Genomic DNA, 27,754 nt, shown 5'->3' with positions numbered 1-27,754 from the left:
TTTGCTGTGTGGTCTTCCTGTTATCATTCATTTGCAGGAGTTCTTTTGCCTTAGTTTTGATTTTTTTTTTTACGGCAGACTGAATGGTTCAACCAGTACAAAAAGTCGCTTGCCACATACATGAGATCCATTGGAGGTGAAGGAGGGCTGGACATAACTCAAGATATGAAACCGCCAAAGAGTCTATTTATTGAAGTAAGTTGCAACTTGCGTTTCATACCACTGTGCACAGGTCAACCGTGGATTTTTATGAACATGCAAAATAGGAGCAGACATAGGCCATTCGGCCCCTCCAGGCTGCTCTGCCATTTAATAATATCATGGTTGATCTGTTTGTGTTTTGAATTCCACATTCCCATCTACCCCAATAACTATGGCTTCTTGTAAGTGACAGGAATCCATCTATATTCTATAATTTTAAAACTGTGGCCCCCTAGATTTGGACTCAGCCACAAGAGGAAACATTCTTTCCATACTTGATCATTGTGCCTGCAGAAGAAGTGTACTTGATTGATAATCTTACTTTGGATATTAGAAATGGATATCTGTTGTCCAGTGAACTGGCTCATCACAAGTTCGAAGTAATCTGCGTGTGAAGAACTGAAATAGTATCGCTTTTACAATTTTGTCACTTTGAACGTGATTCTGAAAGTGACAACTCCTTGGACAAAAAATCTCTTTTCTTAGCTCCATTGTCACTTCTGTACTGTTTCAATCCTAAAAGGTGGGATTCCTATCACATCCTTAATATTTAAGGTAATCTAAATATACCCTTTAATATGATGCTTCAAACTTTACAGCTGAACCATGTGATATTAACTTCCATCTGCTCCCGAGGTCTCCAAATGTTACATAAATGTATGTGGATTAGTTAATAGATGACTTAATCTGGGTCTTTGCTCCAGCTAATCTGTTATTTATACTCCTCTCATACTGCCAGGTTTATGCCAAGTGTCTCCTTACTCTGGCATAGCCAAGATTGATGGCTCACCAGACAGTTATGAACTAGTGTACTGTGCATTGCCAAAATGTCAACATTATACAGAATGGGGGAAGGATTTTAGGCAGTCATTAATGGATGTATTTAGTTTTCTTTTTAGCAAGATTACATCAATAGCAAGGAACAAGAAAACCTGCAGATCACTTGATGTTCATCCATTACTTCCGTGCTCGAGGTCCTACAATGGCCTCGCCCCGCATCACTATTCAAATCCTTCTGTGTCCTCCCTATCCCTGTAACCCTGTTCAGTCCTCTGGCAATTCTGACCTCTTCCACCTCCCCGATTTTCTTCACCCCACTGATGGCAGATGTGGTACCAGCTGCCTAGGCTCAGGAAATCTCACCATAAGCTTCTTTGCCTCTTTCTTCTTTAAGACATGCTCTTTACAAACTATCTCTTCAACGCAGGGTTTTGGTTCGAACGTCTCCTTATATGGTTTGATTTTGATTTATGCTTTGGTACTTGCTTCTGTGAAGGTGTGAGGTAATTACTTTTTGACAATGTTAAAGGACAAATGTAAATGTAAATTGTCAAGATGATTTTGTGGCTTTTCCTTCCCACCTCTAGGTAAGGTGTTTGAAAGATTATGGTGAATATGAAATTGATGATGGTACTATAGTACTCCTGAAGAAAAACAGTCAGGTAACACTTGACACTGCTTTCAGTCAATCTTGCTCTGAAAATTCTTTCTATCCTTTCACCGCAGCTAGTTTTTGAATAAGGTCCATGAATGTTCAAAAAGTATTTGAGACAAATGCTCCAAGATATATAAGATTAAACGTTTGAAAGCTACTTCCATTATCTACCTCACTGCTTAAAATGTATCGCCTTTATCTGATCATCAAGTCCCCATCAGTGTAAGGAATGGTAAGCATTTTTCTTTCTGGCACCCAGTATTTGGATCAGTAAAGCTCTTCCTCCTCCGTTTCAACATTTAACATTCTCCACTGCAGTGGGTTAGCCCTGCTGCCTCACGGCGCCGAGGTCCCGGGTTCGACCCCGGCTCTGGGTCGCTGTCCATGTGGAGTTTGCACATTCTCCCTGTGTTTGCGTGGGTTTCGCCCCCCCCCCACAACCCAAAGATGTGCAGGATAGGTGGATTGGCCTCGATAAATTGCCCCTTAATTGGAAAAAATGAATTGGGTACTCCAAATTTATATTTTAAAACAACATTCTCCACTGCACCGCTGAGAATTTTCACTTCTAGCTTCTGCCATTCTAGCAACTCCTATAATTGTAAAATTTACACATTCGTTCCACTAGAATGACTCAATTACGATCTTTGAGGACATTCCAAAAACAATTTTTACCACTAGAGGTCCTTCTATATATGTCGATTCTCCTGATTCTTGGGACTGAATTTTGAGACATTGGGGACAGGCAGTGGGTGACTTGCCAGCTGCCTTCCAGTCACCATGCCATCTTATTACCATACCATTATGGCAACAGTGGGAAAGGTGGCAGACAGCCTGCTCAGCCAGAACCTAATTGAGCCACTGAAGTGGTCAGTTTCACCGGAGGGACTCTGCTGTGTGGCGAAAATGCCAGTTAAAACCTGACAGCCCCCAGCAACAGACTATCTCGCTTCACCAACCACCCCTTGTGCTGTGGCCCCAGACCCTACAGCTGACAGAGTGCATGGTTATCAACATGCCCTAATTCTGTAACTCCAGCCGTCTGTGACGTTCGCTTTTACGGCAAACTGATGGCCTTATTCGGGTAGGTAGTCCCAAGTTGGCTGCTGCTGACTAAATGTGGCCCCAGATCCCAGTATCCACCAAAATCAGGCTGCCACTCCCTTCCAGCTCTGGAAGCCCTGCAGACTGCATGCACGTCCACTCTGTGTTTGAAACCTAGCTTCACTATTTTTGGTGTTCCTGTTTGGCAACAATCACCAAAAGGTGTGGCTGAATTAAAGGAAGACTATTGCAGTTTATATTTACTGCACGCTAGATAAAAACCACTATATTCTTCCCTGAGAAGATCTAAGAATTTAGCTCCCTCTGTCCTTTTTTTCCCACACCAGAAGTAAATACTACTCAAATCATTAATCTTTGTCCTTTTGTTTTCTTTCAGCATTTTATGCCCAGGTGGAAATGTGAACAGTTAATTCGTCAAGGAGTCTTAGAACACGTACTGTCTTGAAGAATGCCAGTTTTCTGTAGAGGTTACTTTTCTTGCTTGACCTGAAGCTTTGTCTGTATCTTGTAGACTTAATGCTAAAATATGACTTGGCTGTGAAGATCAGCTCTGCCAACTAGACAGCAAGTTGAATAATTCCATGGCTGCTGGTTTGAATCACATGGATTCTTCTTCAAATAGAAACATTAACTTTCATGGAAATCTTCACCTGACTTCTGTTTTTAGGAGTGCTCAGAGAACGAACAGATAACCTTTTAACAAATCAAGTATTAGAATAAGAAACTGCTGAGCAGTGATTTGCAGTTTAATTTCTGCTTCACAGACCAGTTGGATCTTCTTATGTAATTGTAATAACTGATAATTATGGGAATTTTGCACATTTACAAAAGGTGCAAAGCAGAATCGTGCTGTGGTGCATGCACTGATCTGTATATAACCTGAAGTCGGATTATGTAAAGAGCTAGGACATTTCATCTGATCAAACCTGCATTCCTAGAGCAGGGGAGTGAAAGTAAGCGAGTGAATGTTGAAATAAACAATACATTAATTCAAATCAATATATTTAATCTGTGCATAATTTGTTTAGATTTTATAAAAAGGTTTATCAAAATAGTATCAAAGTCAGTTAAATAAAACTTTGGTTTCTGCACAGCAGGGTCAGCAGCATTTACAAATGATCTCATCTTCAAATAATTGAACATTTATATATACAGTTCTCTTATCAAAACTACATTTTTTACATTAATTTTTTGCTAAAATCATTATACAAAAGACCTCATACAAGATATAGCCCATGACAAATTTAGGAACTGAGAAAAATTAACATTGAATCTAAGTAGCGTAGCTCAACAAGAATGTATCATTATACACATGAACCTATTCAGATTCTGCAATAGGGACATTAGCAAAATCCTTATTGCTAAGTCATTATAGTTGCTACATAAAAACCCAGATCAGTGGGTCTCTTTCAAGGTTAGGAGAAAGCAGGTAATCTGCACCGAAATGTATAAACGGGTGTCCCACCCAGCAGTAGAGTTAGTGTTTAGATCAGGGGCGTACAAAGATTTGGAGCAGTAGATTGTATGTTCATTTCAAAATTAATGCTTGCATGCCTACTTGAAGAGGCATGAGCTTCAGGGCTACAGATCTAGTACAGGAAAGTGGATTTAACTCCATGTCCATCAGCACAGAAGCAGTGGGCCAAATGCCCTCCCTCTGTGTCTATAGCAAGTGAACTGCTCCTGATAATCAATAAGCAGTGGGTCCATCTCCCAACGTATATTATGCTTCCTCTTTCGACTTCTGCGCCTTAATTTCTAGCTGCCTCCCCTTCACATTGATACTCCATTCAGACTTAGTTCACTTTTCTTTTTCTCAGGCTCCTGCTTGTGTGGTAGGGAGAAAAAGCATTGAGGCTGAGGTAAGGGAGGCTAAAAATAGCAACATTGAGGTGTATGTAGGTTGGAGGTGAAAATATCAGAGAGCTATAACTGTCTCTCTTACTTCAGTGAAATTAAATGTTTTTCCCTCGCCTCCTACATTTTAATCCATCTCTGTATAGTATTTCTCTTCAATACAAATCACTGCCTGCAGGAGAGAAGAGATAGAAGGTTTTGTAGGTCCTTTCCCTCTATCTAGGGGGAAGAAAGAAATGGGGTGAGCATTGCAAGATTGAAGGTGGGGGGGGGAAACCTTCTAACAATACCAAGAGAGAACTTGATGGTTCGATTGATTATGTTGAATTGGATTTTTCCACTAGTAATAACATTGGGATGAAACACTGTATATGTTTCCTAAATTGTGCCATACAGGTAAATATTAATGCAAAACCAAAATTTTGCAGATGCTGGAAATCTGAAATAAAGTGTGCTGGAAATACTCAGCCAGCCTGGCAGCATCTGTGGAGGACCAATCGGATGTATACTTCATCCGATGCCAGTGCTCATGTATTGTATTATGTACATTGTATACACCTTGTGTTGCCCTGTTATGTATTTTCTTTTATTCCCTCCTCTTCCCATGTACTCGATGATCTGTTGAGCTGCTCGTAGAAAAATGCTTTTCACTACCTCGGTACACGTGACAATAAACAAAATCCAAATCCAATCCAACAGGTTAACGTTTCAGATTGATGCCTTTAAACTGAAGCTAGAATAGTAATGTTTGGACACAGTTAGGAGAGAGAGGTGGGAGCAATTTTTCTTAACACTCTGTTTAAAGCTGCGATTTTCTCATCCAGCAAGAAGTTCTTTCTCTCTGCCCCCTTCTGCCGCTGCTCTGTAATCTGCAGTGCTTTCATCAACTGGGCATTCTCCACATACAAGTCCTTCACCATCAGGTCAGACTTGGCATTCTTGGTAAACTGTAGGGGGAAAAAAAAGACATATTAGCCTCTTACAATCAAATACTTGCATTTATACACCACCTTTTAACATCATCAAACATCTAAACGTACTCCACAGGAGCTGTATGGACCATGGTTGATGTTAGGGCAAGTAACCAAAAGCTTAATTATTAAAATGGTAGTTTTTAAAGGAGGAGAAATTCAGGGTGTTAAACCCCTGGCAGTGTAATCGCCAAAGTGGAGCAATAAAATTCTGGGATGTGCAAAAGGCCAGAATTGGGGGAAGCCCAGAGATGAAGGTTTTGGACTGAAGGAGGTTATCGAGCTGGGAGGGTTCAGTTCAGAGGAATAATTTTTTAAATTATTAATTTCCAAACATGCAGTCAATGGAGGTCACAATCCTTAATGAATAGTGCACTTATCACAATTACAAACCACAAGCCTTCCAAACAAATACAGCAGAGTCATTACAATAGTTTTGAGGATAATGTCTACTCAAATGGGAAACACCCAAAGGATTGCGACTCCCTACCTCAATAATGAAAAATTTATTTTAACGCTATGCCAATGCCAAGAACAGTGACAAGGTGAATAAGCTTATTTTAGCCTGTAAATGCTGCATTTAAAATTAATGGAATTGTCAAGTCTGATACACAATGAAAGGAAATGCTTATCTTAGTCCATTTCTGTTCACATCTCTAGAGATCCCTCCCTAACAGCACTGTGGGTGTGCCTACATCACAGGGGCTGTAGCACTTCAAGATGTCAACTCACCATCAACTTCTTAAGGGCAATTAGGGATCGGTAATGAATGCTGGCCCAGCCAGAAATGCCTACATCCCTTGAATGAATAACAAAAATCCACAACCGTGGTTTGACTGCCATGACATTGTTTTACGTTAACCCTGAGCACTGCAATTACATACCTGTTCTTTGAGCTGGTTCATCTTATCTTGAAGCATAATTCGTACACTTTTCAGTTTCTGTTCAACCTCCTCCATCCTTTCCTCCATTCGCTTTAGAAGTCTCTTGTACTCCTCCTAAAATGGAAGTTATTTTTCAGTCAAAACGGGGACTATTTTGATCGGCGCGGTGATTAGCACTGCTGCCTCATGGCGCCGAGGTCCCAGGTTCGATCCCGGCTCTGGGTAACTGTCTGTGTGGAGTTTGCACATTCTCCCCGTGTTTGCGTGGGTTTCACCCCCACAACCCAAAGATGTGCAGGCTAGGTGGAATGGCCATGCTAAATTGCCCCTTAATTGAAAAAATGAATTGGGCACTCTAAAATTTATATTTTTTTAAAAAGGGGGGACGTTTTCAAAACCTTTACTATAACTCTGGAAATCGATGTAGGAAATGCAGTTGAATATTGACATTTTTAGAATCAGCGCATGAGAAGGCCATTTGACCCACCGTGCCTGTGCTAGTTTTTGAAAATGTATCCAATTCTCTTTGAAAATAATTGAATCAGCTTCCAACCCAATTTCAGGGATGTGCATTAGATTGCTGCAACGATAGGAACATATCTTCCCTCTATTGACAATTATCTTAAATCTTTGCTTTTGATTAACAACCTTCTTGCTATTGGAAACAGTTTCTCCCCATTATCAAAAGCCTTCATAATTCTGGAACACTTATCAAATCTCCTTTAACTTTCTTTGATCTCTCCACATCGTTGAAGTCCTTCATCCTTCACCATTCTAATTGAGGAAGGGCTACTGCGTACACAAGAGATAATGCCAGTCCTTCACTTAATTTCCACACAGCCCAATTGAAACAGCAAAAAACTGTCCCAACGGGCAATGATGGAATTGGTTGACAGATAACCATGAGAGTCAGATCTTCGCACAGCAGGAAGCGTTACTTTGTATTACAAGGCATCCTTCCTCACAGCAAAGCAAATGGGGAATTTACTCCTCTGACTGTACCATCGGCACAACAACAAAACGAGTCACAAAAACTTCCATTTATGTTGCCTTTAACATTTTTACCACACAGAAATGTGTAATTGAGCCACAGAAATACTGGGACAAATGGAAGGTGGGTTTTAAGGAGGCAGAAAGGCTTGGGGAAGAAATTTCAAGGTTTGGCACAGACAGCTGAATTGATCAGGAGAAGGAAGATGAAGGTTCATAGGCGAGCAGAAATGGATAAGTGCAGAGATCACAGGGTTGTCGGGTTGGAAATTTACAGAGATGAGGAAGGGCATGGCAATGGAGAAATTTAAACACTAGGGTGAGAATTTTCAATTTGCAGTATTGTTGACCTGTGAGTCAATGTAGTTCAGCGAGCACAGGGGTAGTGTGTGAATTTGCACCAGGTCCAACTCGCCCATCACCCCTGCTATGTTGCTGATCTGCTCTGGCTCCTTCCTGGTCCACAGTGCCTCAATTGTTTCACCTGCACATTAAAATCCCTGCATGGCCTATCTCTGTAACCTGATGCAGTGCTACCATCCTCCAATTCTGTCCATGCCTTGTGCATCTTTGCTTTCCTCACTCAACCACTGATAGTTATGCTGTCAGATACCTAGGCTTGATAATTCCCTTCCAAAACCTCTAGCGTTCCTCTTTAAAGACACTCCTTAAAACCTGGTTCTTTATCTTAGCTTTTGATAACACTTTCTAATTTCTGTTTATTTGACTTGGTGTTGGATGTTGTCCAATTACACTGCTGTGAAGTGCCTTGGAATATCTAACTATATTAAAGGCACTAGATAAGTGCACGTTGTTGGATCCTAGACAGCGGAGGATAATTCTAATTCCTGTCTCTGCAAACACAATGTGGTTTGGAATTCTTCTCATTCCTTTGATGCTGGTCCAGAACTGCCATTCATTCCATTGGCTAGTTTGTGTTAGTCATTACTGTCCGTTCAGCTGCCAAGGCTTGAAACTTTGGGATTCCTTCCCTAAATCCTTCATTCCTTGAAGAAGCTCCTGAAAATCATCGGCCTGGTCAAAGAGTTATCTTCCCTAATACCCTCTATGTTGCTACATTTACTACATTAATGGAACTGTAAATACAAGTTGCCGTTGGTTAGACTACGACCAGCAAAGCTTTGTATGCAAGAAGTAACATTTACACTCCCTGTATAAACCAGAACTCACTACCTAAGCATGAGAAACAGTTCAAACTTAAACTTAATGGAGATGATCTTTTAAGGAGAGGCAAACCATGGGCCAAATTGGATCCCAAAAACTGTAAGTGTTCCAGAACTTGTGCTTTACCTGCTGTTCACACATCAACTTGTTGGCTTCCTGATTCTGAGCGTTGAGCTGTTCTTGGAGCTGCTGCACTTTCTGCTGCTCCTCTGTTAGTTCCAGCTGCAGTTGTGCCAACTGATTTTTGGGCACAGCATTGCAAACCTGCTCCTTTAACTGTTGTACTTCCTGCAGGTGTTGAGACTGGGAGAGCGCCAGTTTGGTGTTGGCCTCCAACAACTGGGGATGAAAAAGACAACACAGTGCTGGTTACTGGAGCAGGGAAGAACCCAGAGGAATTGATGTGTGGGCTCCGAAACTACCACTTGCATCTTTATTAAATTGTGCTTTTAATAGACCCATTCGTACTTTTGTGAACCAAATTATATAAGTCATATTTGTTTGCATTATTCTGATAGGATAGCAATCTGTATTTATATAACATCCAGAAGGCACTTCATAGGAGTGTTATCAGACAAAAGGTTGCCTGAGCCACATGAGATATTAGAACAGCTGACCAAAACTTTAGTCAAAGATGTAGACAGGCAGCGAGAACTATGGAGAGGATGCCTGAGTTAGGGTCTAGCCAACAAAAGCAATCCAGGATAGCCAAGGTGCCAGAACTGGAGGAACACAGATTTATTTAAAAGTACTTAATTGATGGTACTGCAGGAAACACAGCAGTCAAATTTGTGCAGAAAGTCCCAAAACAGCAATAAGATAAATAACCGTATTTGTCTTTTTGGAATATTGTTTGAGTGCTAAACGTTTGCCAGCACACTCGAACAACCTTGCCCATTATTGACACAGAACCATGGGATGTTTTATGTTCATCTGAAAGGTGAGATGTCAGCTCTCACTCCACCCCTGTACAGTACAGGACTCCATGACTGCTGGCACCAATCTGTCATCTTGGATTATCTGCTCATCTAAAGTGTGACTTGAACCCACAATGTTTTGTTGGTTCTGCTGCAGAGGGGAGGGGTACTAAGTGTGCCAGTGCAATAGTTATAGGGGACTCAATTGTAAGGGAAATAGACAGGCATTTCTGTGGCCGCAAACGAGACTCCAGGATGGTATGTTGCCTCCCTGTTGCTAGAGTCAAGGATGTCCCGGAACAGGTACAGGATATTCTGGAGGGGGAAGGTGAACTGCCAATGGTCATGGTACACATCGGTACAAACAACATGGATGGAAAAAAAAGGGATGAGGTCCTAAAAGCAGAATACAGGGAGCTAGGAAGGAAGTTAAGAAATCGGACCTCAAAGGTAGTGATCTGAGGTTACTACCGGTGCCATGTGCTAGTCAGAGTAGAAATGACAGGATGAATATGTGGCTGAAGAGCTGGTGTCAAGGGGAGGGTTTCAGATTCCTGGGGCATTGGGACCGGTTCCGGGGGAGGTGGGACCTGTACAAACTGGACGGGTTATACCTGGGCAGGACTGGGACTGATGTCCTGGGGGCCTATTTTCTAAAGCAGTTGGGGAGGGTTTAAACCAATATGCCACCGGGATGGGAACCTATGCAAGGAGTCAGAGAAAGAGGGAGCAAGGAAAAAAACAAAAGGTAAAAAGTGATAGGTGGACAAACCAAGCACAGAATTCAAATAGGGCAAAAGAGAAAAATATTGGGAGCAAGACAAACTTGAAGGCTCTGTGTCTTAATGCACGGAGCATTTGCAATAAAGCGGATGAACTAATCGTGCAGATAGATTATAAATGGGTAGGATATAATTGGGATTACGGAGACATGGCTGCAAGGGGACCAGGGGTGGGAACTAAATGCCCTGGGGTATTCAGTATTTAGGAAGGACAGTGGGCAGCACAGTGGCGCAGTGGGTTAGCCCTGTTGCCTCACGTCGCGGAGGCCCCAGGTTCAATCCCGGCTCTGGGTCACTGTCCGTGTGGAGTTTGCACATTCTCCCCGTGTTTGCGTGGGTTTCGCCCCCACAACCCAAAGATGTGCAAGTAGGTGGATTGGCCACGTTAAATTGCCCCTTAATTGGAAAAAATTAATTGGGCACTCTAAATTTATTTTTAAAAAGGAAGGACAGGCATAAAAGAAAAAGTGGTGGCATGGCACTGCTGGTTAAAGAGGAAATTAACACAATAGTGAGAAAGGATATTAGCCCTGAGAATGTGGCGACTGTATGGGTAGAGTTGAGAAATACCATGGGGCAAAAAACATTATTGGGTGCCATATATAGAACCCAAACTGCAGTGGTGATATTGGGAATGGGATTAAACACAAAATTAGATATGCATGTAATAAGGGAATATCGGTGATCATGGGTGATTTTAATTAGCCACATTGCCGTAGAGGAGGAATTCCTGGAGTGTATATGGGATGGTTTTCTTGACCAATATGTGGAGGAACCAACTAGAGAGCAGGTCATCTTCGACTGGGTACTACGTAATTAGAAGAGAATCATTGCCAATCTGGCTGTGCCATACCCCTTGGGGCTGAGCGACCATAACATGGTGGAATTTTTTATCAAGGTGGAGTGTGGAGTAGTTGATTCGGAGACTAGGGTGCTGAATCTTAAAGGGAACTATGAAGATATGAGGCGTGAGTTGGCCTTGATAGATTGGGGAGTTATTTAAAGGGACAACAGTGGATGGGCAATGACAAACATTCAAGGAACGCATGGGGGAACTGCAGCAACTGTTCATTCCTGTCTGGCACAAAAGCAAAGGGGGTAAGAGGGCCAATCCATGGTTTACAAAGGAAATTAGAAATAGTATCCAATCCAAGGAAGAAGCATCCAGATTGACCAAGAAAAATAATAGGTTTGAGGATTGGGAGCAGTTTAAGAATTCAGCTAAGAAGGACAAAGGCATTCATTAAGATGGGGGAAAGTACAGTACGAAAGTAAGCTTGCAGGGAACATAAAGACTGACACCAAGAGTTTCTATAGATATGTGAAAAGAAAGAGATTGGTAAAGACAAATGTAGGCCCCCTACAGACAGAAGATGTAACCAGTACAGTTGACAAGGGGCAGCCAGTCAATGTGGTATATTTGGACTTTCAGAAGGTGTTTGGCAAAGTCGAGCATAAGAGATTATTGTGCAAAAGTGCATGGGATTGGGGGGGGGGGAAGTGTTTTGAGGTGGATAGAAAACTGGTTGGCAGAGAGGAAACAAAGAGTAGGAATTAATGGGTCCTTTTCAAATTGGCAGACAGGAACTAGTGGGATGCCACAGGGATCGGTGCTGGGACCCCAGCTATTCAAAATATATATCAATGATTTGGATGAGGGAACAAAATGTAACATCTCAAAGTTTGCAGATGATCCCAAGTTGGGTGGGAAGGTGAAGTGTGACGATGCAGAGATCCTACAGCATGATCTGGACAGGTTGGGCGAGTGGGCAAATCAATGGCAGATGCAGTATAATTTGGATAAGTGTGAGGTTATTCACTTTGGAAGCAAAAACAGGAAGGCAGATTACTACCTGAATGGTTGTAAATTGGGAGAGGGGAGTATGCAGCGGGACCCGAGTATCCTTGTGCACCAGTCGCTGAAGGTAAGCATGCAGGTGCAGCAGGCGGTAAAGAAGGCTAATGGGATGTTGGCCTTCATTGCGAGAAGTTTTGAGTATAGAAGCAGGGATGTGTGCTCCAATTATATGGGGCCTTGGTGAGGCCACACCTAGAATATGGTGTGCAGTTTTGGTCTCCTGAGGAATGACGTTCTTGCTCTCGAGGGAGTGCAGTGAAGGTTTACCAGACTGATTCCAGGGATGGCGGGACTGTCATATGAGGAGAGATTGACTAGGTTGAGATTGTTCTCACTGGAGTTCAGAAGAATGAGGGGGGAATCTCATAGAGACTTATAAAATTCTAACAGTACTAGACAGGGAAGATGTTCACAATGATGGGTGTGTCCAGAACCAGGGGTCACAATTTGAGGATTCAGGGTAAACCATTTCAGACAGAGATGAGTAGACATTTCTACACCCAAAGAGTGGTGAGTCTATGGAATTAATTACCACGGGAAGTACTTGATGCTAAAACATTGAATATATTCAAGAGCCGGCTAGATGTAGCACTTGGGGAGAAAGCAGGATTAGGCTATTGAGTTGGATGATTAGCCATGTTCGTGATAAATGGCGGAGCAGGCTCGAAGGGCCAAAAGGCCTCCTGCTCCTATCTTCTATGTATCTATGATGGAGGCGAGAGCTACCCATTGAGCAATAGCTGACACCATAGAGCCCATAGTTTAAGTTCATCAAGGTCTCTTGATGCGTTTCATCTTCGATTCAAAAGCAGATTAAATGCACCAGTGACACTGAAGCAACACTGTAATTTATTGTATTTGGTGCTGTGCATATTTCTTTCTCACAATAAACAACTTGTAGTTTGGCCTAAAATCTGTGGACTTGCAACACTGTTTTGCCATTCTATGAGATCAGAAGCTCTCTTTGGTTTGCCACACGTAAATTGCTCTGGATCTCAGATCCAAACTGCAACAAGTGGCGTGGCAAACTGTGAAATCTTAATCTAACGATACACAATTTGCAATTTTTGGAGCTTCATGAAGATATCAGCTTTCAATGTTGCTATTCTTCAGGGCATGGGAAATTAAGGAGTATTGAATATTTTGTTACAGTAATCAATTGTCACTAACACTTCATGAAATTTGCTTCCTGGTTATAAACCTTGAAAGAAGAACATTCTATTTGGAACAATTTAGTACAAAGTATTTCCCATCACGTCCCCTGCACACTATCTCCTACGTACATTTGTAACCATAACCTAGGCTGATAATCCCAGTCCTGAAGGAGTGCACTGTTAGAGGTGCCATTTTTCAATTAAGATGTAAAACTGAGACCTCATCTGCCGCCTTGATGGACACAAAAGATCAGACAAGCACCATATTGAAGCAGACCAAAAGAATTCTCCCAGGTGTCCTGACAATATTTATCTCCCACCAACAATACGATAAAAATAGATGACCTGATTATTACTACTTTGCTGTTTGTGCAATCTTGTCAAATTGGCTCCTTGTTTTCCACATGACAACAGTGACTACATTTCATAAGTGTTTAATGGTTTGGATCATTGTTCTATCCTCCATATTGATTTTCGGATGAATGAAGTTCTTCTTAAACTACTTGGACATGGTATAAAAGTGGGATGGCGGGCGGGAGGCAGCCACGCAATGGAGGGCTCCCGTTCGGGAACGGCATTTTCAGGGCTTTAAGCCCGGTCCCAGGGTCCACGGAGGCGGCAAAAGCAGGGAGAAGGCACAGAGGAGGCACAGTGAAGGCACAGTAAATAAAAATGTCGAGGGCGAGCAAAAAAACGGCAGTAAAAAAAAAACAGCTTAAGGTCCGTCGGGGTGTGGAAAGGTCACCGCGGGGTCACAAAGGAAAATGGAGGCTGGAGCACCAGGGGAGGCCACATTGCTTACGGCTGAAGAAATAACTAAGGCGATGGCTGCGGAATTTGAAAGGCAGTTTACAAAATACATGGAGACAATGAGGAAGGAGATGAGGGAGGTTTTGAGTGTGCTGGTGGAGGAGGCGATTTCCCCGGTGACGACGGTAGTGGCGAGCGCAGTGGCGGAGGTGCGGGCGCAAGGGGAGGCGCTGAATGAAGTGGAGGAGACATTATTGCAGCACGGTGATCAACTTACCTCGATGGGGAAGGAGATGCGGAAGGTGATGGAGATTAACAAGGATCTACGAGGAAAAATGGAAGACCTGGAAAACAGATCTAGGCGACAGAATTTGAGGATTGTGGGGCTGCCCGAAGGAGTTGAAGGGCTGAGGCCGACTGAGTATTTTGCTGCGATGCTGGCAGAACTATTGGGGGAGGGGGAGGATCCCCCCCGATATGAACTGGATCGGGCTCATCAGTCGTGGAGGCCTGTACCAAAGGCGAGTGAGCCGCCAAGAGTAGTGACTCTGTGCTTCCGTAGGTACAGTGTGAAGGAGAAGGTCCTGTGCTGGGCCAAGAAGAAGCAGGTGGTGCAGTGGGCTGGAGCTGGTATACGTGTATACCAGGACTTTATGGTGGAGCTGGCGAGGAGGCGGGTTGCTTTCAACTGGGTGAAGAGGGCACTGTACATTAGCAAGGTGCAGTGCGGCATTGTATATCCAGCGAAGCTGGGGGTGACTTACAAGCTCAAGGACTTTTATTTTGGAACGGCGGAAGCAGCAGAGGAGTTTGCGAAGGCAAAAGGACTGTGGCAGAACTGAGAAATTGAGAAATGGCCATGTGCCGATGTAACCTCATGGCTCTATTTTCTTCTCTTTTGTTTCACTGCGTGCGGGTGTATGGGCTAAAGGAGCCAATGTTGTATATATTTGGACAAGGGAAGTGATGGGTCTTGCACTAGAAGTGAGGGCTCTTTGGGGTGTAGGTGGATATGCGGGGTGTGTGTGCTAAAAGGGGATTTCTGTGTTTTCCTAGGGCCGGGCACGGGGGAAAGGGACCCGGGTGGGGGCCTCCAGGCTGGCCGGTTTAAGCCGGCCAGTGAACGGGAGTGAGGTGGGGGGAGGGGCTACAGCCATCGGACCCTGGCAGAACAGGGTCCGAGTGGTCTAGCCGAGGTGGAAAGTTGGGAAGGAACCGGGGTTGCGGGGAGGAGTTTTACAAAAGGCAGTGGGCGGGAGGGCTGTTTACAACTCTTGGATATTCACCCCAAGCCACGCATCTCCAGCTACCAACACCTCTTTGCCCTATCCCACTCCCTTCTCCTGTGGGTGGCAGTAACCCCTGTCCCAGGAAACACCCTTTCCCACTCCCTTCTCCTGTGGGTGGCAGTAACCCCTGCCCCAGGAAACACCCTATCCCACTCCCTCCGCCTGTGGAACACAACCCCATTCAACACAGATTTATAAACAACATTTTAATGGTGCCACAAACCACCACCACAGGAAACACAACCCCATTACACACAGTTTCCTCCAGGTGCTCTGGTTTCCTCCCACAGTCCAAAGATGAGCAGGTTAGATGGATTGGCCATACTAAATTGTCCCTTGGAGTCTAACGGTTAGATGGAGTCATGAGGTTACAGGGATAGGGCAGGAGTGTGGGCCTGGGTAGGGTGCTTGTTTAGAGGGTCAATGCAGACCTTTTGGGCCGAATGGCCTGCTGCACTGCAGGAATTCTAAGAGAAACTAGTAGAACTCTTTCATTATAATTTGAGCATTAATGTTTTCCCATTTATGTGATTGCTAAAATCCAAGATGTTGAATACCTTCCTCACTTTTTTAAAAACAGAAAAGCACAAAATAATATCCATAGCGGTAACCTGGTTTCAGTGAGAGACACACACAACCGTGTATTATATTAACAACATTCTGCATTTATCCTGTCTTTAACATAGGAAAATGTCCCACGGGAATGTCATCAGACAAAAATTGCATGCTAGTCAAAGAGGTGGCTTTTAAGGAGAGCTGTACAGGAGGAGTATGTACCTGTTCCTGAGACTCCATCAGATCAGCTTCCAGTCTTACTTGTGTGCCTTGCAAAGTCTGACATTCCTGTTTCATAGACTCCAATTTCGTCTCCAGGATATGCATCTGGCTAATCTGTCACAGTCACATCAACAATATTTCAGTAATGTGTGTATAATAGTACATTAACTCATTGGACATGTATTTCAAAATTTACTGTTTCAATAATATTAGATTTAGTGTTACAAGATTTTGTCCTTCCAAACTTGGGTTGTGTTGGGCTATTTTGTAATCATAATTTAAAACTGCCGCCACAGTCCCAGATAGGTTGCTCTCCGATTTGATTTAGCTGGAGGGTCACCACACCTCAGCAGGAGGGGCAAGGTTGAGAAAGCGGGGCCTTCATGAATGACCTCAGCCAGTATGGGAATTGAACCCGCGCGGTTGGCCTTGCTCTGCATACACGATATCAGCCTCCAGCCAACTGAGTCAACCGACCCCCATATTAATTAGATTACATGCAGGCCCTACAAAGACTAGCTGTACTGTAGACTAATGCTAGTCCAGCCTGTAAAACATCCCATGACGTTGCCCAGCTTATTCCCAACATCTAATCATTTGGTTCATAAAAGTAAATCAAGACACAAGCTGTAAACACAAACAAATCGATTTATAGCTTTCTACTAACTTGCCACTGTTCCACTTACAGCATTTGCTGTAAATTCTACAGTTCAATTTATGTTAAAAGCAGCTTTGAGGAATAAAGCATTGAACCGGCCTCACTTGGAACTAAAGGAAATTGGTATGTTTTCCCAACTAATCCTTTCTGGTTTCAAAATAATTGTCAACCCCTCCAGCTGTCTAGCTGTCTGCAAAGTTCTACTGTAGAGCAAAAAAAACTGTTCTAACCTGCACTGAAATTGAATTCAAATTAGGCACTAGGCATTTTAACAAAAAAACATTTATATGGCATCTTTAATGAGCAATTTTAAACCTCAGACAGCCACTGATATTTGCATTAATCTACTTAAAAGTTGCAACTGCAATGATACTATTATCCAGAAAGTAAGGTTAACTTTCCTTTTTTAAAAATAAATTTAGAGTACCCAATTCATTTTTTACAATTGAGGGGCAATTTAGTGTGGCCAATCCACCTACCCTGCACATCTTTGGGTTGTGGGGGCGAAACCCACGCAAACACAGGGAGAATGTGCAAAGGTTAACTTTCCTGCTCATTACCATTGGCCAATTAACAAGCAAATACAATACCCTGTCCTTCGCCTCTTGCAATGACTTTGTAATAGATCCCATCTCCTGTGCCAGTGATAAGTTCTCCTGTTGCTGTCCTCGAATTTCACGCTTCAGATGGTCTAGCTCAGAATGTGCTCGCTCCAAATCCAATTCTAAGTTCTTCACCTGAATTTGGGTCAATATTTGTGATTAGAAAACTTGTGCATTTGCTATTTTTCCTCCAAACATAAATAGTTGAAATTTGTTTCACTGCAATCAATAATGCACAGGAGCTCAAAGTTTTGTTGAAGGGCTAGAGGTAAAACCTCTTGTTTACATCTGTTTGCCAACTATACAAAGATGTTAAAACAAAATGCTTTTGGACTAAGTCACAATTTCTCCAATTAGTCTTGCCACTCCCTGACAACACACACTGTAGTTAAATTTGTAAATCAAAGCATCATACACTTCAAACTTGTATCGGAATTTGTCTAAACGCTTACTCAGCCCTTTCCTTAACCCAAAACAGATTGCTGGATTTGGCCTGATTTGCACTGGTTATGTTTTGGACAATCTGCATGTTTTTATATAAGTTGCATATCCTCTCTTCAGGAAACGCTGAATGTTTAGTAGTTTGCATGTTTTACATGGAAGCCTAAACAGCGAGTGGTGATCATTTATCTTCATTGTGAAGTGCACCCTGCCCATGTAAGAACTCTGCCTGCAGGCACTTCCAATGATGTTTGAAAGCAGGAATGTTGACTGATATTCCCTTACCTAACACAAGGAATTGTTCTGATTGTAGCTCCAAAATGGAGATTATAGGCTCGAGGTTTAAAATAGAGATCTTAAGAACACAAGGAGTGAACTATTCAGCCTCAAGCCTGCTCTGCCATTCAATCAGATCATTGTTGAACTTCTACATCAACTCCACTTTCCTATAGTCAGTATCGCTCAGAAACCTGGACTACAGGCGCCACCTCAAGGCCCTGGAGACATATCATCAACACTGTCGGAGACGGATTCGCCACATCAGCTGGGAGGACAGATATACCAACATCAGTGTTCTTGAAGGAGCCAAGAGCACCAGCATTGAGGCCATGATCATCTGAAACCAACTCCATTGAGCCAGCCACGTGCTTAGATTGTCAGAGTACCGACTGCCAAAGCAAATCATCTTCGCTCAGCTCAAGGAAGGTTCCCAAATGAGAGGGAAAAGGAAGCACTTCAAAGACACCCTGAAGGCTTACCTCAAGAAATGCAACATAGCCTGGGAGACCCTTGCTCAGAAGAGACCTACTTGCAGGACCTCCTGATTGAAGGGACAAAATTCTTTGAGAACACCCGGCGACAAGGAGGTCCAGAGAAGGAACCCGAGAAAGGAATACCCACAACCTAGTGGCCAAGGACAATCCCCTCTGGGAAACAGCGGTCAGAGATGGGGCTCTAGGATCGGGCTCATCAACCATGCAATGGCCCACAGGACCCATGACCAGTGACATGGAATTTCTTAGGTGGTCAATCGTACGCGATAACGAGTGATTGCCAAAGATGAGAATATTTCTCGTTCATTTGGTCCACCTCTTACTGAATGTTTATTGGGTGCGTCTCTTACTGAATGTTTAGTTAGATCAGAAGAAATTAGACCAGAACAACTGATAAACAGCTTGTACAAAGACCAGAATTACTGAATGATATACAATTTGTGCATGGTAATATTAATACCTTAATTTTGGCCTCATGCAATGGTTGTGACAAGCTCTGTTTCTCAGTCCTTAGTGCACTTGCCTCTTTAGCCAGTGAATCTAAATCTAATAACTGGGGGGGGGAGAACAAAATGTAAAACATGTTAACCATTGAAAAAAAAGTGAATCTCAACAGAAATTCAGAGCAAAAACAGAAATATTAATAAGACATGAGGTCAATTCAAATAAGAAGAAAATATGATTAAGAAAGAGTTTGGAAATAGAGATAGTAACTAAGACTTGTCAGTAGAAAGTTCTATTGCATTGTTGCAGCATGAAATTTTTTTTTAAAAAGAACATTTGAAATTCAATTTGAAGTTAATTCAAATGATCCTAGCCTCACACAGCAGATCCTGCACTGCAACAGAATGCTGCTAAGATTGCAAATAAACTTCAAAAGTTGCACCTTAAATTGAAAATCCGGTTGGGTGAAGAGAAAATGGACGCGATCCTCTGACCATGTTGCGCCGCAGCGCAGCGTGGCCGATGAAAGCCGAGTGACCCGGCTCCCAGGATCCACCCGGCTCACAACACCGTGCGAGATTCAATGCAATCTCGCGATACGCCCACTTTTTGGAAAATCTGAGTATTAGAGCATGCCTTACTCTAATGTGCAGATTCCCAAGGTTCCAGAGGCTTTGGGATTCAATCCCATCACCTCGGGGACCTCAAGAGCGCCAATTGGTACTGGTCTCCACAAATGGGGACCAGATGGAACAGCACTCGTGGGGGTCTCCAAGGAGATAAGGGGCTCCCAGCTGCATGCCATATGGGCAGGGTGGTGCTCAGGCACTGTTGTTGCCACCTGGATACCCTGGAAGTGCCAGGTTGACACCCTGGCAGTGCCACCTGGGTGCCAGCTTGGCAATTCCAAGGTGCCACGGTGTTACTGCCAGCTGTCAGGGACACTGCCAAGATGCAAGACTGGAATTTGTTACGTGCATGCGATTGGGCCAGGGTTGCCCACCATGGGAGTTGGGGGGGTGCGGCGTGGGGTTGTGGGGGACCCTCCATGTTGCCTTCGGGCTGGGGAATGGTCGGGGATTTTGTTTTGTGGGCCTTGGAGATCGGGACATCTCTCACTACGATGGGGTGGTCCGGCGAGCCGAGCTCCCCATTGTAAAAAACAGGGCTATGTACGGCCTCGGCCGCGTGGTCCCAGTTTAGGCCCCTTATTCAACACAAGTAGCATTGAATAGCCATGTGTTTCTCGACACTGCGAGTGCCGGGAAACACGCGGCTAAACGCGCTCTCTAGGGGACTTTGTTCCCTATTGGGAAGATCGCGCCCAATAAGTTGCTTTTCTTTACCTCGGGCATCCCAAGCTTTATCACAAATGAAGTACATTGTTGGAGCACAGATTTTATCACAAATGAAGTACATTGTTGGTGCACAGATCATACAGGTTTGAATTTAAACAAAAGATGCATATCTCAACGGAATAGTACACTTGTAAAGTGTAAAGTGGTAAGATGGTGAGAGGACAGGGCGCATGTTGAGGGAAATTGTCCAGGTGCAGGATAGGACGGGGAAGTTGGGGTGGCCCCAGACCAAATTCAATAATAATAATCTTTACTATTGTCACAAGTAGGCTTACATTAACACTACAATGAAGTTACTGTGAAAAGCCCCTAGTTGTTACATTCCGGTGCCTGTTCAGGTACACAGAGGGAGGATTGAGAATGTCCAAATGACCTAACAGCACGTATTTCGGGACTTGTGGGAGGAAACCGGAGCACCCGGAGAAAACCAACACAGACGTGGGGAGAGCGTGCAGAGTCCGCAGAGAACGTGACCCAAGCTGGGAATCGAACCTGGGATCCTGGAGCTGTGAAGCAACAGTGCCACCCACTGTGCTACCGTGATATTCTGGGAGTCTGATGGCGATGGAAGCACAAGATTTGGAGGCAGATTTTTAAAATAAATTTAGAGAACCCAATTAATTTTTTTCAATTAAGGGGCAATTTCGTGTGGCCAGTCCACCTACCCTGCACATCTTCGGGTTGTGAGGGCGAAACCCACGCAAACATGGGAAGAATGTATAAACTCCATACAGACAGTGACTCAGGGCAGGGATCAAACCTGGGACCTTGGCCTTGTGAGGCAACGCTAACCACCATGCCACCATGCTGCCTCAGATTTGGAGGCAGTTGAGGAAGCACTTTAGGCTGGGGGCTGGGGAAGCGTAGATGCCGATTAGGAGGAACCATGGTTTTGAGCCAGGGAAGTTGGATGGGAGATTTCGGAGATGGGAGGAGAGGTGGGGGGCTGGGGGGGTTAGGGTATTAAAAGACCTGTTCGTGGGGGGATGTTTTGCGAGCTTGGAAGAATTGGGGGAGAAATATGGACCGGGTAGAGGGAAGGGTTTAGGTACCTGCAGCTCAGAGACTTTGCGAGGAAGGTGTTTCAGAGCTTCCCGTTGGCGCCTCGAAGAGGTAGTGACGGCAGTGGGAATGGAGATGGATGTGGTGTCAGCGATCTATGGGGGGTATTTTGGGGGAGGATGGGGTGTCCATGGAGGGGGTGTCCATGGAGGGGATCAAATCCTAGTGGGAGGAAGAGTTGGGGGAGATTATGGAAGGACGTTTGTGGTGTGAGGTGCTCTGGAGGGTGAACACCTCAACCCCAAGTGAGGTTGGGGCTGATACAGCTGAAGGTTGTGTATAGGGCACACCTCACAAGAGCGAGGACGAGGTGACTCTTTGAGGGAGTGGAGGAGGATATGAGCATTGTGGGAGGAGCCCTGCAAACCATGTACATATGTTTTGGTCCTGTCTGAAGCTGGAGCAGTTTTGGAGGGAGGTTTTCAGTGGCATCTCGGGGGTAGTGCATGTGAGCTTGGAGCCAAGGCCCCGAGAAGCCATTTTCAGGGTGTCGGACCAACCTGGCCTGCAGACAGGTGTGCCTTCACCTCGCTGATTGCCCAGAAGCAGGTCCTGTTGGGGTGGAGGTCAGCGTCTCTGCCCATGCCTCGGCTTGGGAGGGGGGATCTACTGGAATTTATGACTCTCGAGAAGGTGAAGTTTGAGCTGAGGGGATGAGTGAAGGGTCTACAATTCATGGGGACTGTTTATTATGCATTTTCGAGAATTGGTTGCCATCAAACATTGGGGGGTGGGAAGGGAGTGTTGGGATTATTGGTGTTCTTGATTACAATGTTTACTGATTGACTGTTAATTTTCTTGTTTACTTGGAATGTACGGGTGATGTTTTGGTCTGTGTACTCAATGGGGTGTTGTTTGGGCGATTGGTACTGTTTTGTTTGTTTTCTTTTATTGTTTATTTGATGAAAATGAGGAGAATAAAAGATTTTTTAAAAATTGATTTAGTAGTGACTATCCTATATTTATGACCCATAGTTTTGCACATCTTCAAAAGTGGAAACACCTCATCTACGTCTATCCTAAAAAAATAATTTCAACAGCCCCTCAGCTCTATCTGATGTGGCCTTTACTACAGAACAGAGAGGATGGAATGAAATTCAAAATATCTTTTATTTGCACATGTGCAAGAAAAGGCCATTTTAAAAGCCGAAATAGGAAAGCAGATTTGTCCCTCAGTTGCTACTGTAGCTGCTAGAGGAATCCAATTCAGGAGAGACTACGACAGTTCAGTTGTCTTTGTTAACAGAAGTGTTTTGATTACTGGACACATTTAGTACAGATTCTTTCACCATGCACACCCTTGCTTGATAGAGCTTGAGCCAGAGATTCAGGGCTGCAGCATGAAAGCAATCAAATGAGGCTCTTGTGCTGGGAGCATGATATTGCTGAATTCACGCCCAAAATGTTAGTTGGGAGAATCACTGTGGTAGAGGTAAAAGCAAAGAAATGGAAAGGACTTTTTAAAAATAGTGAAATAAATTCTAAACGTTTTTGATGCCTAACCCACTTACTTCCAGTGAAATTTGAGCTATGGCAGTACGTCATAACCTTTTGAAAACACTTGCAATTAAAATTCTAAACAGATATCCACATGCATAAAACATAAGAACATCTCGATGTGTAATTAGTCAATTCTGTTACAATGATCCAACCTTTAAAAAACAGTGCCAGAGACAAAGTCATTTCCAATATTAGAATTATTTCTTCAGTTGTCTTGTATTCTGTAATTTAATTTTTTACTTTGTTAACTAACTATGGGTCACAATACTGCTGAGGTGCTCAAAGTGAGGGAGATGACAGATAAAACTGGCACTGCCTTTATTAGCCCATGTGTCACTGCCAAGTCACGGTTGGCAGATGTCAGTCAAAACTAACCAAGTTATCGCTTCTTGGCCTTTTGGCTACGATGAGTGTGAGGTCAAGTGTAATGCCTGGATCTGGTTTGTCTCTCTTGTGGGGACCATGAATTGGGTTCAATTTGAATTATTTTTGGAGCGGGCAAGGAGCTGGATTAGCAGCTTTCCCCTGTCCACACTCTGAGCTCTGGCTTTGTGACTCTGATAAAGTAATAAAAACAAACTAACCAGGTTCTGCCATCTCAAACAACGAGGGGAGAGACAGGAAACAAACGTGATGGGGAAAAGGTAAACTATAAGGTTATCCAGTTACAATCAGAGAATAGGAAACTAAGATTTCGAGGTCATAGCAGTATCCTTCTATAATGCAAATGTACTGTGTAATGCCACATCACATGAAAAGAGTACAGTCATTCGGGTTAGGGTTAGGCCATGGTTATATTATTCATCTAGGAATCCAGAGGGCTGGACTAAAACAAAGCAGCTGGGAATTAGAATCCAGTCTTCTTTTAAGAAGGTGGATGTGAACATGAAGTTGTCAGATTACATGAAGCTGTGAGATTGTTGTAAAAAGAAACAACCACTAAGGTTCTTTGCAGAAGGAAACTGGCTTTCTTTGCCCAGTTTGGCCTATAGGTGACCCCAGTTCTACTGGTTTAGCTCACTGGGCTAAATCGCTGGCTTTGAAAGCAGACCAAGGCAGGCCAGCAGCACGATTCAATTCCCGTACCAGCCTCCCTGAACAGGTGCCGGAATGTGACAACTAGGGGCTTTTCACAGTGACTTAATTTGAAGCCTACTTGTGACAATAAGCGATTTTCATTTCAATTTTTAATTTTCAAGTTGATTGTTAATTCCCCTTGAAAATGGTCACTTAGTTGTTTCAAAATTGCTGTTCAAGAAGGTGACCCACTACCACTCTCTCAGGCAACTACGGATTGGCAATAGAAGACAGTGACGCCCAAATCCCAATAAATATTTTACTCTTATTTGGCATCTATAAATCGGCCTCTTAATCCACAAAAAATACAATAGCTCCCAGAACAGAGAACTGTCTTAATGTTTAGAGAAGGAATTATTTCAGGATCACAGACAGTACTGGAATCGAGAAGAGCAAATTTTTCTCCAGGACTGTGGAACATTTGGCAACTCTCGTCTACTGGGACCGTGGCGGCACAGGTGGGTGTGGAATCCTCAGCAACTTGAGCTAGAAACTCAAACACGGAGATAGGTTTCTGCAAGTTGGTAACTGATTAGCCAAAATAAACTCCAACTGGAAAGCCTCTTTAATAGAATACGATCACCATTTCTTCAAACATTTTCTTGAAAGAGAGGCACTTATCAGAAAAATGAAACGACAACAGATAGCAATGTTGCACATTTGTAACTTTAAAATTAGAAAGTAACTTTTTTTCCCAGACAAATGATTTCCATGTTTCACTTTTTGTTCTTCTTGGAATAATGGGTGTTGCCCATCCTTAGTTGCCCTAAAATTAATATTAAAATAAGCCACAGGGTTGTTAACATTCAACCAAGTTAATGTGGGACTGGAGGTGCTAATGAACTAGATCAGGTAAACACAGCAGATTTCCTAGAATGTAAGTACATGGGTGAACTAGTTTCTGTGGCATTACAGCATGCAATAAAACTACTGTAAAGGCTAAAAAGAAACAAATGGCATTCCAATTGAATTCAGAAGCTATAAGTAACAAAGAAAGAATAACCCTGCATTTATATAGCACCTTTCATGACTTCAGGATGTTCCAAAACACTTCACATCAAGTAAATACTTTTGGGCAGCACGGTGGCGCAGTGGGTTAGCCCTGCTGCCTCATGGCGCCGAGGTCCAAGGTTCGATCCCGGCTCTGGGTCACTGGAGTTTGCACATTCTCCCCGTGTTTGCGTGGGTTTCGCCCCCACAACTCAAAGATGTGCAGGTTAGGTGGATTGGCTGTGATAAATTGCTGCTTAATTGGAAAAAATGAATTGGGTACTCTAAATTTATATTTTAAAAAAGTAAATACTTTTGAAGTGTATTCACTGCTGTGATTTAGGGAAAGGTGGGAACCAATTTACACACGACACAGTCCCCAATGAGCTAATGACCAGATAGGATGTTTTAGTCACATTAGTTGAGGAACAAATATTGGCCACTTGAACTCCTTCCCTCTTTTCAAATTAGTGCCATGGAGTCTCTTACGCCCACTTTAAGAGAGACATCAGCTTAATGTGTCATCTTTAAATAACATCTCCGATGGTGCAGCACTCAGTACTTTGCTGAAGTGTCAAGATAGTATTTGTGCTCAAGTCTCTGGAGTGGGACTTGATTCCACAACCTCCTGTCTCAAGGGCCAGAGAGCAACTATAGACCATGGATGGGACTGTTGACATGAGCACCACTTGAAGATAATGTGAATCTTCATTTAATAGAAGAACTAAAATCAGCCTCTACATTAATGAAAGAAGCAGCATCTCCAAGCTCTGTACATCAACACTAAAAACATATGCAGCTGGATTCTCCATTGCACCGGCAGCACATCTACGCTCACGGGTTTTCCCGGCGGCATGGGGTGGCCACATGGGAAATCCCATTGGCAGGTGGCAGGTGGCCCAGGAAAATGTGGCTAATGGACCAGAGAATCCCGTCCATGATCTCACCATTTATTTAATGGTGTTTGTGGGTCCGCTGTGTGCACATTCACCTACATTGCAATAGTGTCTGCACTTCAAAAATATTTAATTGGCTTTACAGTACTTTGGGATGTCCTGTGATTGTGACAGCCCTATAGAAATGCAAGTTATTTCTTACCATCTCAAAACAACTAGCAGAAATGAAGGTGAAACATGCCATACCTTTTCCTTAGTTTCCCGCAGTTCCTGTTCCATGAGCTGTTTCTCCCTTTCCCATGCAGATTGCTGCTGCAAATGCTCCTTTTCCAATCTGCTGGAGGTCTCCTGAAGTTGTCTGGTAACACAGACCACCTCATCCTTCTGCTGGGAAAGTTCAGCTAGTCTCGTGTGGAGCAACCGAATGCTGTTCTGATTAGCGTCTACCTTGGCACTGAATTGGGAGTTCTGATCGCTCAGCTGCAGATTCTTGCTATTGAGCTGGGCAATTTCTGCCACATACTGTTTGTTCTAGATAAGATGGATGCAAAAGAACAATATTTATTGAAGTGGTATCACATTATACAAGAATGTTTTCACATCAAGATGAGTATGGCAAATTTCTACCCTACAGAAATGAATAAAGTAAATCAAACCGATTGTACAGTTCGTTGGATATGAAGTGTAGACCCCACTATTTACGGCAAGCAACTTGGTGGGAGTGTGATTCACACACTGTATGCAACGGCCATGGTGCTGTTATTACAGTACTCTGGGTAGCACGGTAGCACAGTGGTTAGCGGTGTTGCTTCACAGCTCCAGGGTCCCAGGTTCGATTCCCTACTTGGGTCACTCTCTGTGCGGAGACTGCAGGTTCTCCCCATATTTGTGTGGGTTTCCTCCGGGTGCTCCGGTTTCCTCCCACAGTCCAAAGATGTGCAGGTTAGGTGGATTGGCCATGCTAAATTGCCCTTAGTGTCCAAAAAAGGTTAGGTGTGGTTACTGGGTTACAGGGATATGGTGGTTGTGTGGGCTTAAGTAGGGCGCTCTTTCCAAGAGCTGGTGCAGACTCAATGGGCTGAATGGCCTTCTTCTGCACTGTAAATTCTATGATTCTGTGATTCTACTCTACACAGTAATGTCCCTGGCGAGTGGTGAGCTTTATCCCTAGTCGTATCCCGCTCTATGCTGGCCACAGTTTTAATTAAACAAAGAGCTAATATTTCAGGGTATGTTTTAGAGCAAGAGGTGGAAAGGTAATTGGAGGGGGGAATTCCAAAGCTGAGGGCTGAGACAGCTAAAGTCACAAATCACCAAAGGTTTTCTAAAATGTATTCATGAAATGTGGGCATTGCTGACTAGGTCTTTATTTGTTGCCCTTCCCTGACTGCCTCCGTGAAGGGAAAGGGTGGGTCACTTTCTCAAACCCAGGCTGCCTGTGGAGTGCAGCTATTCCAATCATGCTATTAGGGAGGGACGTCCTCAATTTAAATCCAGTGATTGTGAAAGAGCAGCACTATCTCTGCAAGTCAGGATGTTGTGTGATTTGGAGGGGAACTTACAGGTGCTGGTGTACCCTTGAATCTGCTGCCCTTACTCTTCTAGGCTGTAGATGTCATGGGTTTGGAAGGTGCTGTCGGAGGAATCTTGATGAGTTGCTGCAGTGCATCTTGTAGGTGGTGCACACTGCAGCCACTATGCACTGGTGGTGGAGGAGGGAGTGAATGTTTAAAGGTGGTGGATGGGCTTCCAATCAAGCAGACCCAAATGTTGGAGCTGCTCGCATACAGGCAAGTGGAGAGTATTTCCTCTCACTCTTGGCACGGATCTTGTAGATG

General features: G+C 43.6%; 2 protein-coding genes across 12 annotated transcripts in view; one reads left to right on the top strand and one right to left on the bottom strand.

Annotated features, from left to right (window-relative positions):
- gins1 (GINS complex subunit 1 (Psf1 homolog)) overlaps positions 1-3,700 on the top strand; it is a 43,199-nt gene extending 39,499 nt beyond the window's left edge. For all 3 annotated transcript variants that reach the window (XM_038804720.1, XM_038804711.1, XM_038804703.1), the window contains 3 exons: positions 79-195; positions 1,569-1,643; positions 3,078-3,700. In XM_038804720.1, coding sequence (XP_038660648.1) covers positions 79-195; positions 1,569-1,643; positions 3,078-3,146 — 261 coding nt within the window. In that variant the 3' untranslated portion in view covers positions 3,147-3,700. The remainder of the gene's footprint in view (positions 1-78; positions 196-1,568; positions 1,644-3,077) is intronic.
- ninl (ninein-like) overlaps positions 3,691-27,754 on the bottom strand; it is a 132,612-nt gene continuing 108,548 nt past the window's right edge. For all 9 annotated transcript variants that reach the window (XM_038804611.1, XM_038804603.1, XM_038804663.1 and 6 more), the window contains 7 exons: positions 26,163-26,447; positions 19,050-19,142; positions 17,364-17,510; positions 16,116-16,229; positions 8,715-8,927; positions 6,414-6,527; positions 3,691-5,505 (listed from right to left, as the gene is read on the bottom strand). In XM_038804611.1, coding sequence (XP_038660539.1) covers positions 5,317-5,505; positions 6,414-6,527; positions 8,715-8,927; positions 16,116-16,229; positions 17,364-17,510; positions 19,050-19,142; positions 26,163-26,447 — 1,155 coding nt within the window. In that variant the 3' untranslated portion in view covers positions 3,691-5,316. The remainder of the gene's footprint in view (positions 5,506-6,413; positions 6,528-8,714; positions 8,928-16,115; positions 16,230-17,363; positions 17,511-19,049; positions 19,143-26,162; positions 26,448-27,754) is intronic.

The sequence above is a fragment of the Scyliorhinus canicula genome, chromosome 1 (assembly GCF_902713615.1).
Source record: "Scyliorhinus canicula chromosome 1, sScyCan1.1, whole genome shotgun sequence".
Taxonomy (NCBI): domain Eukaryota; kingdom Metazoa; phylum Chordata; class Chondrichthyes; order Carcharhiniformes; family Scyliorhinidae; genus Scyliorhinus; species Scyliorhinus canicula.
This window is presented reverse-complemented; position numbering and strand designations above follow the sequence as displayed.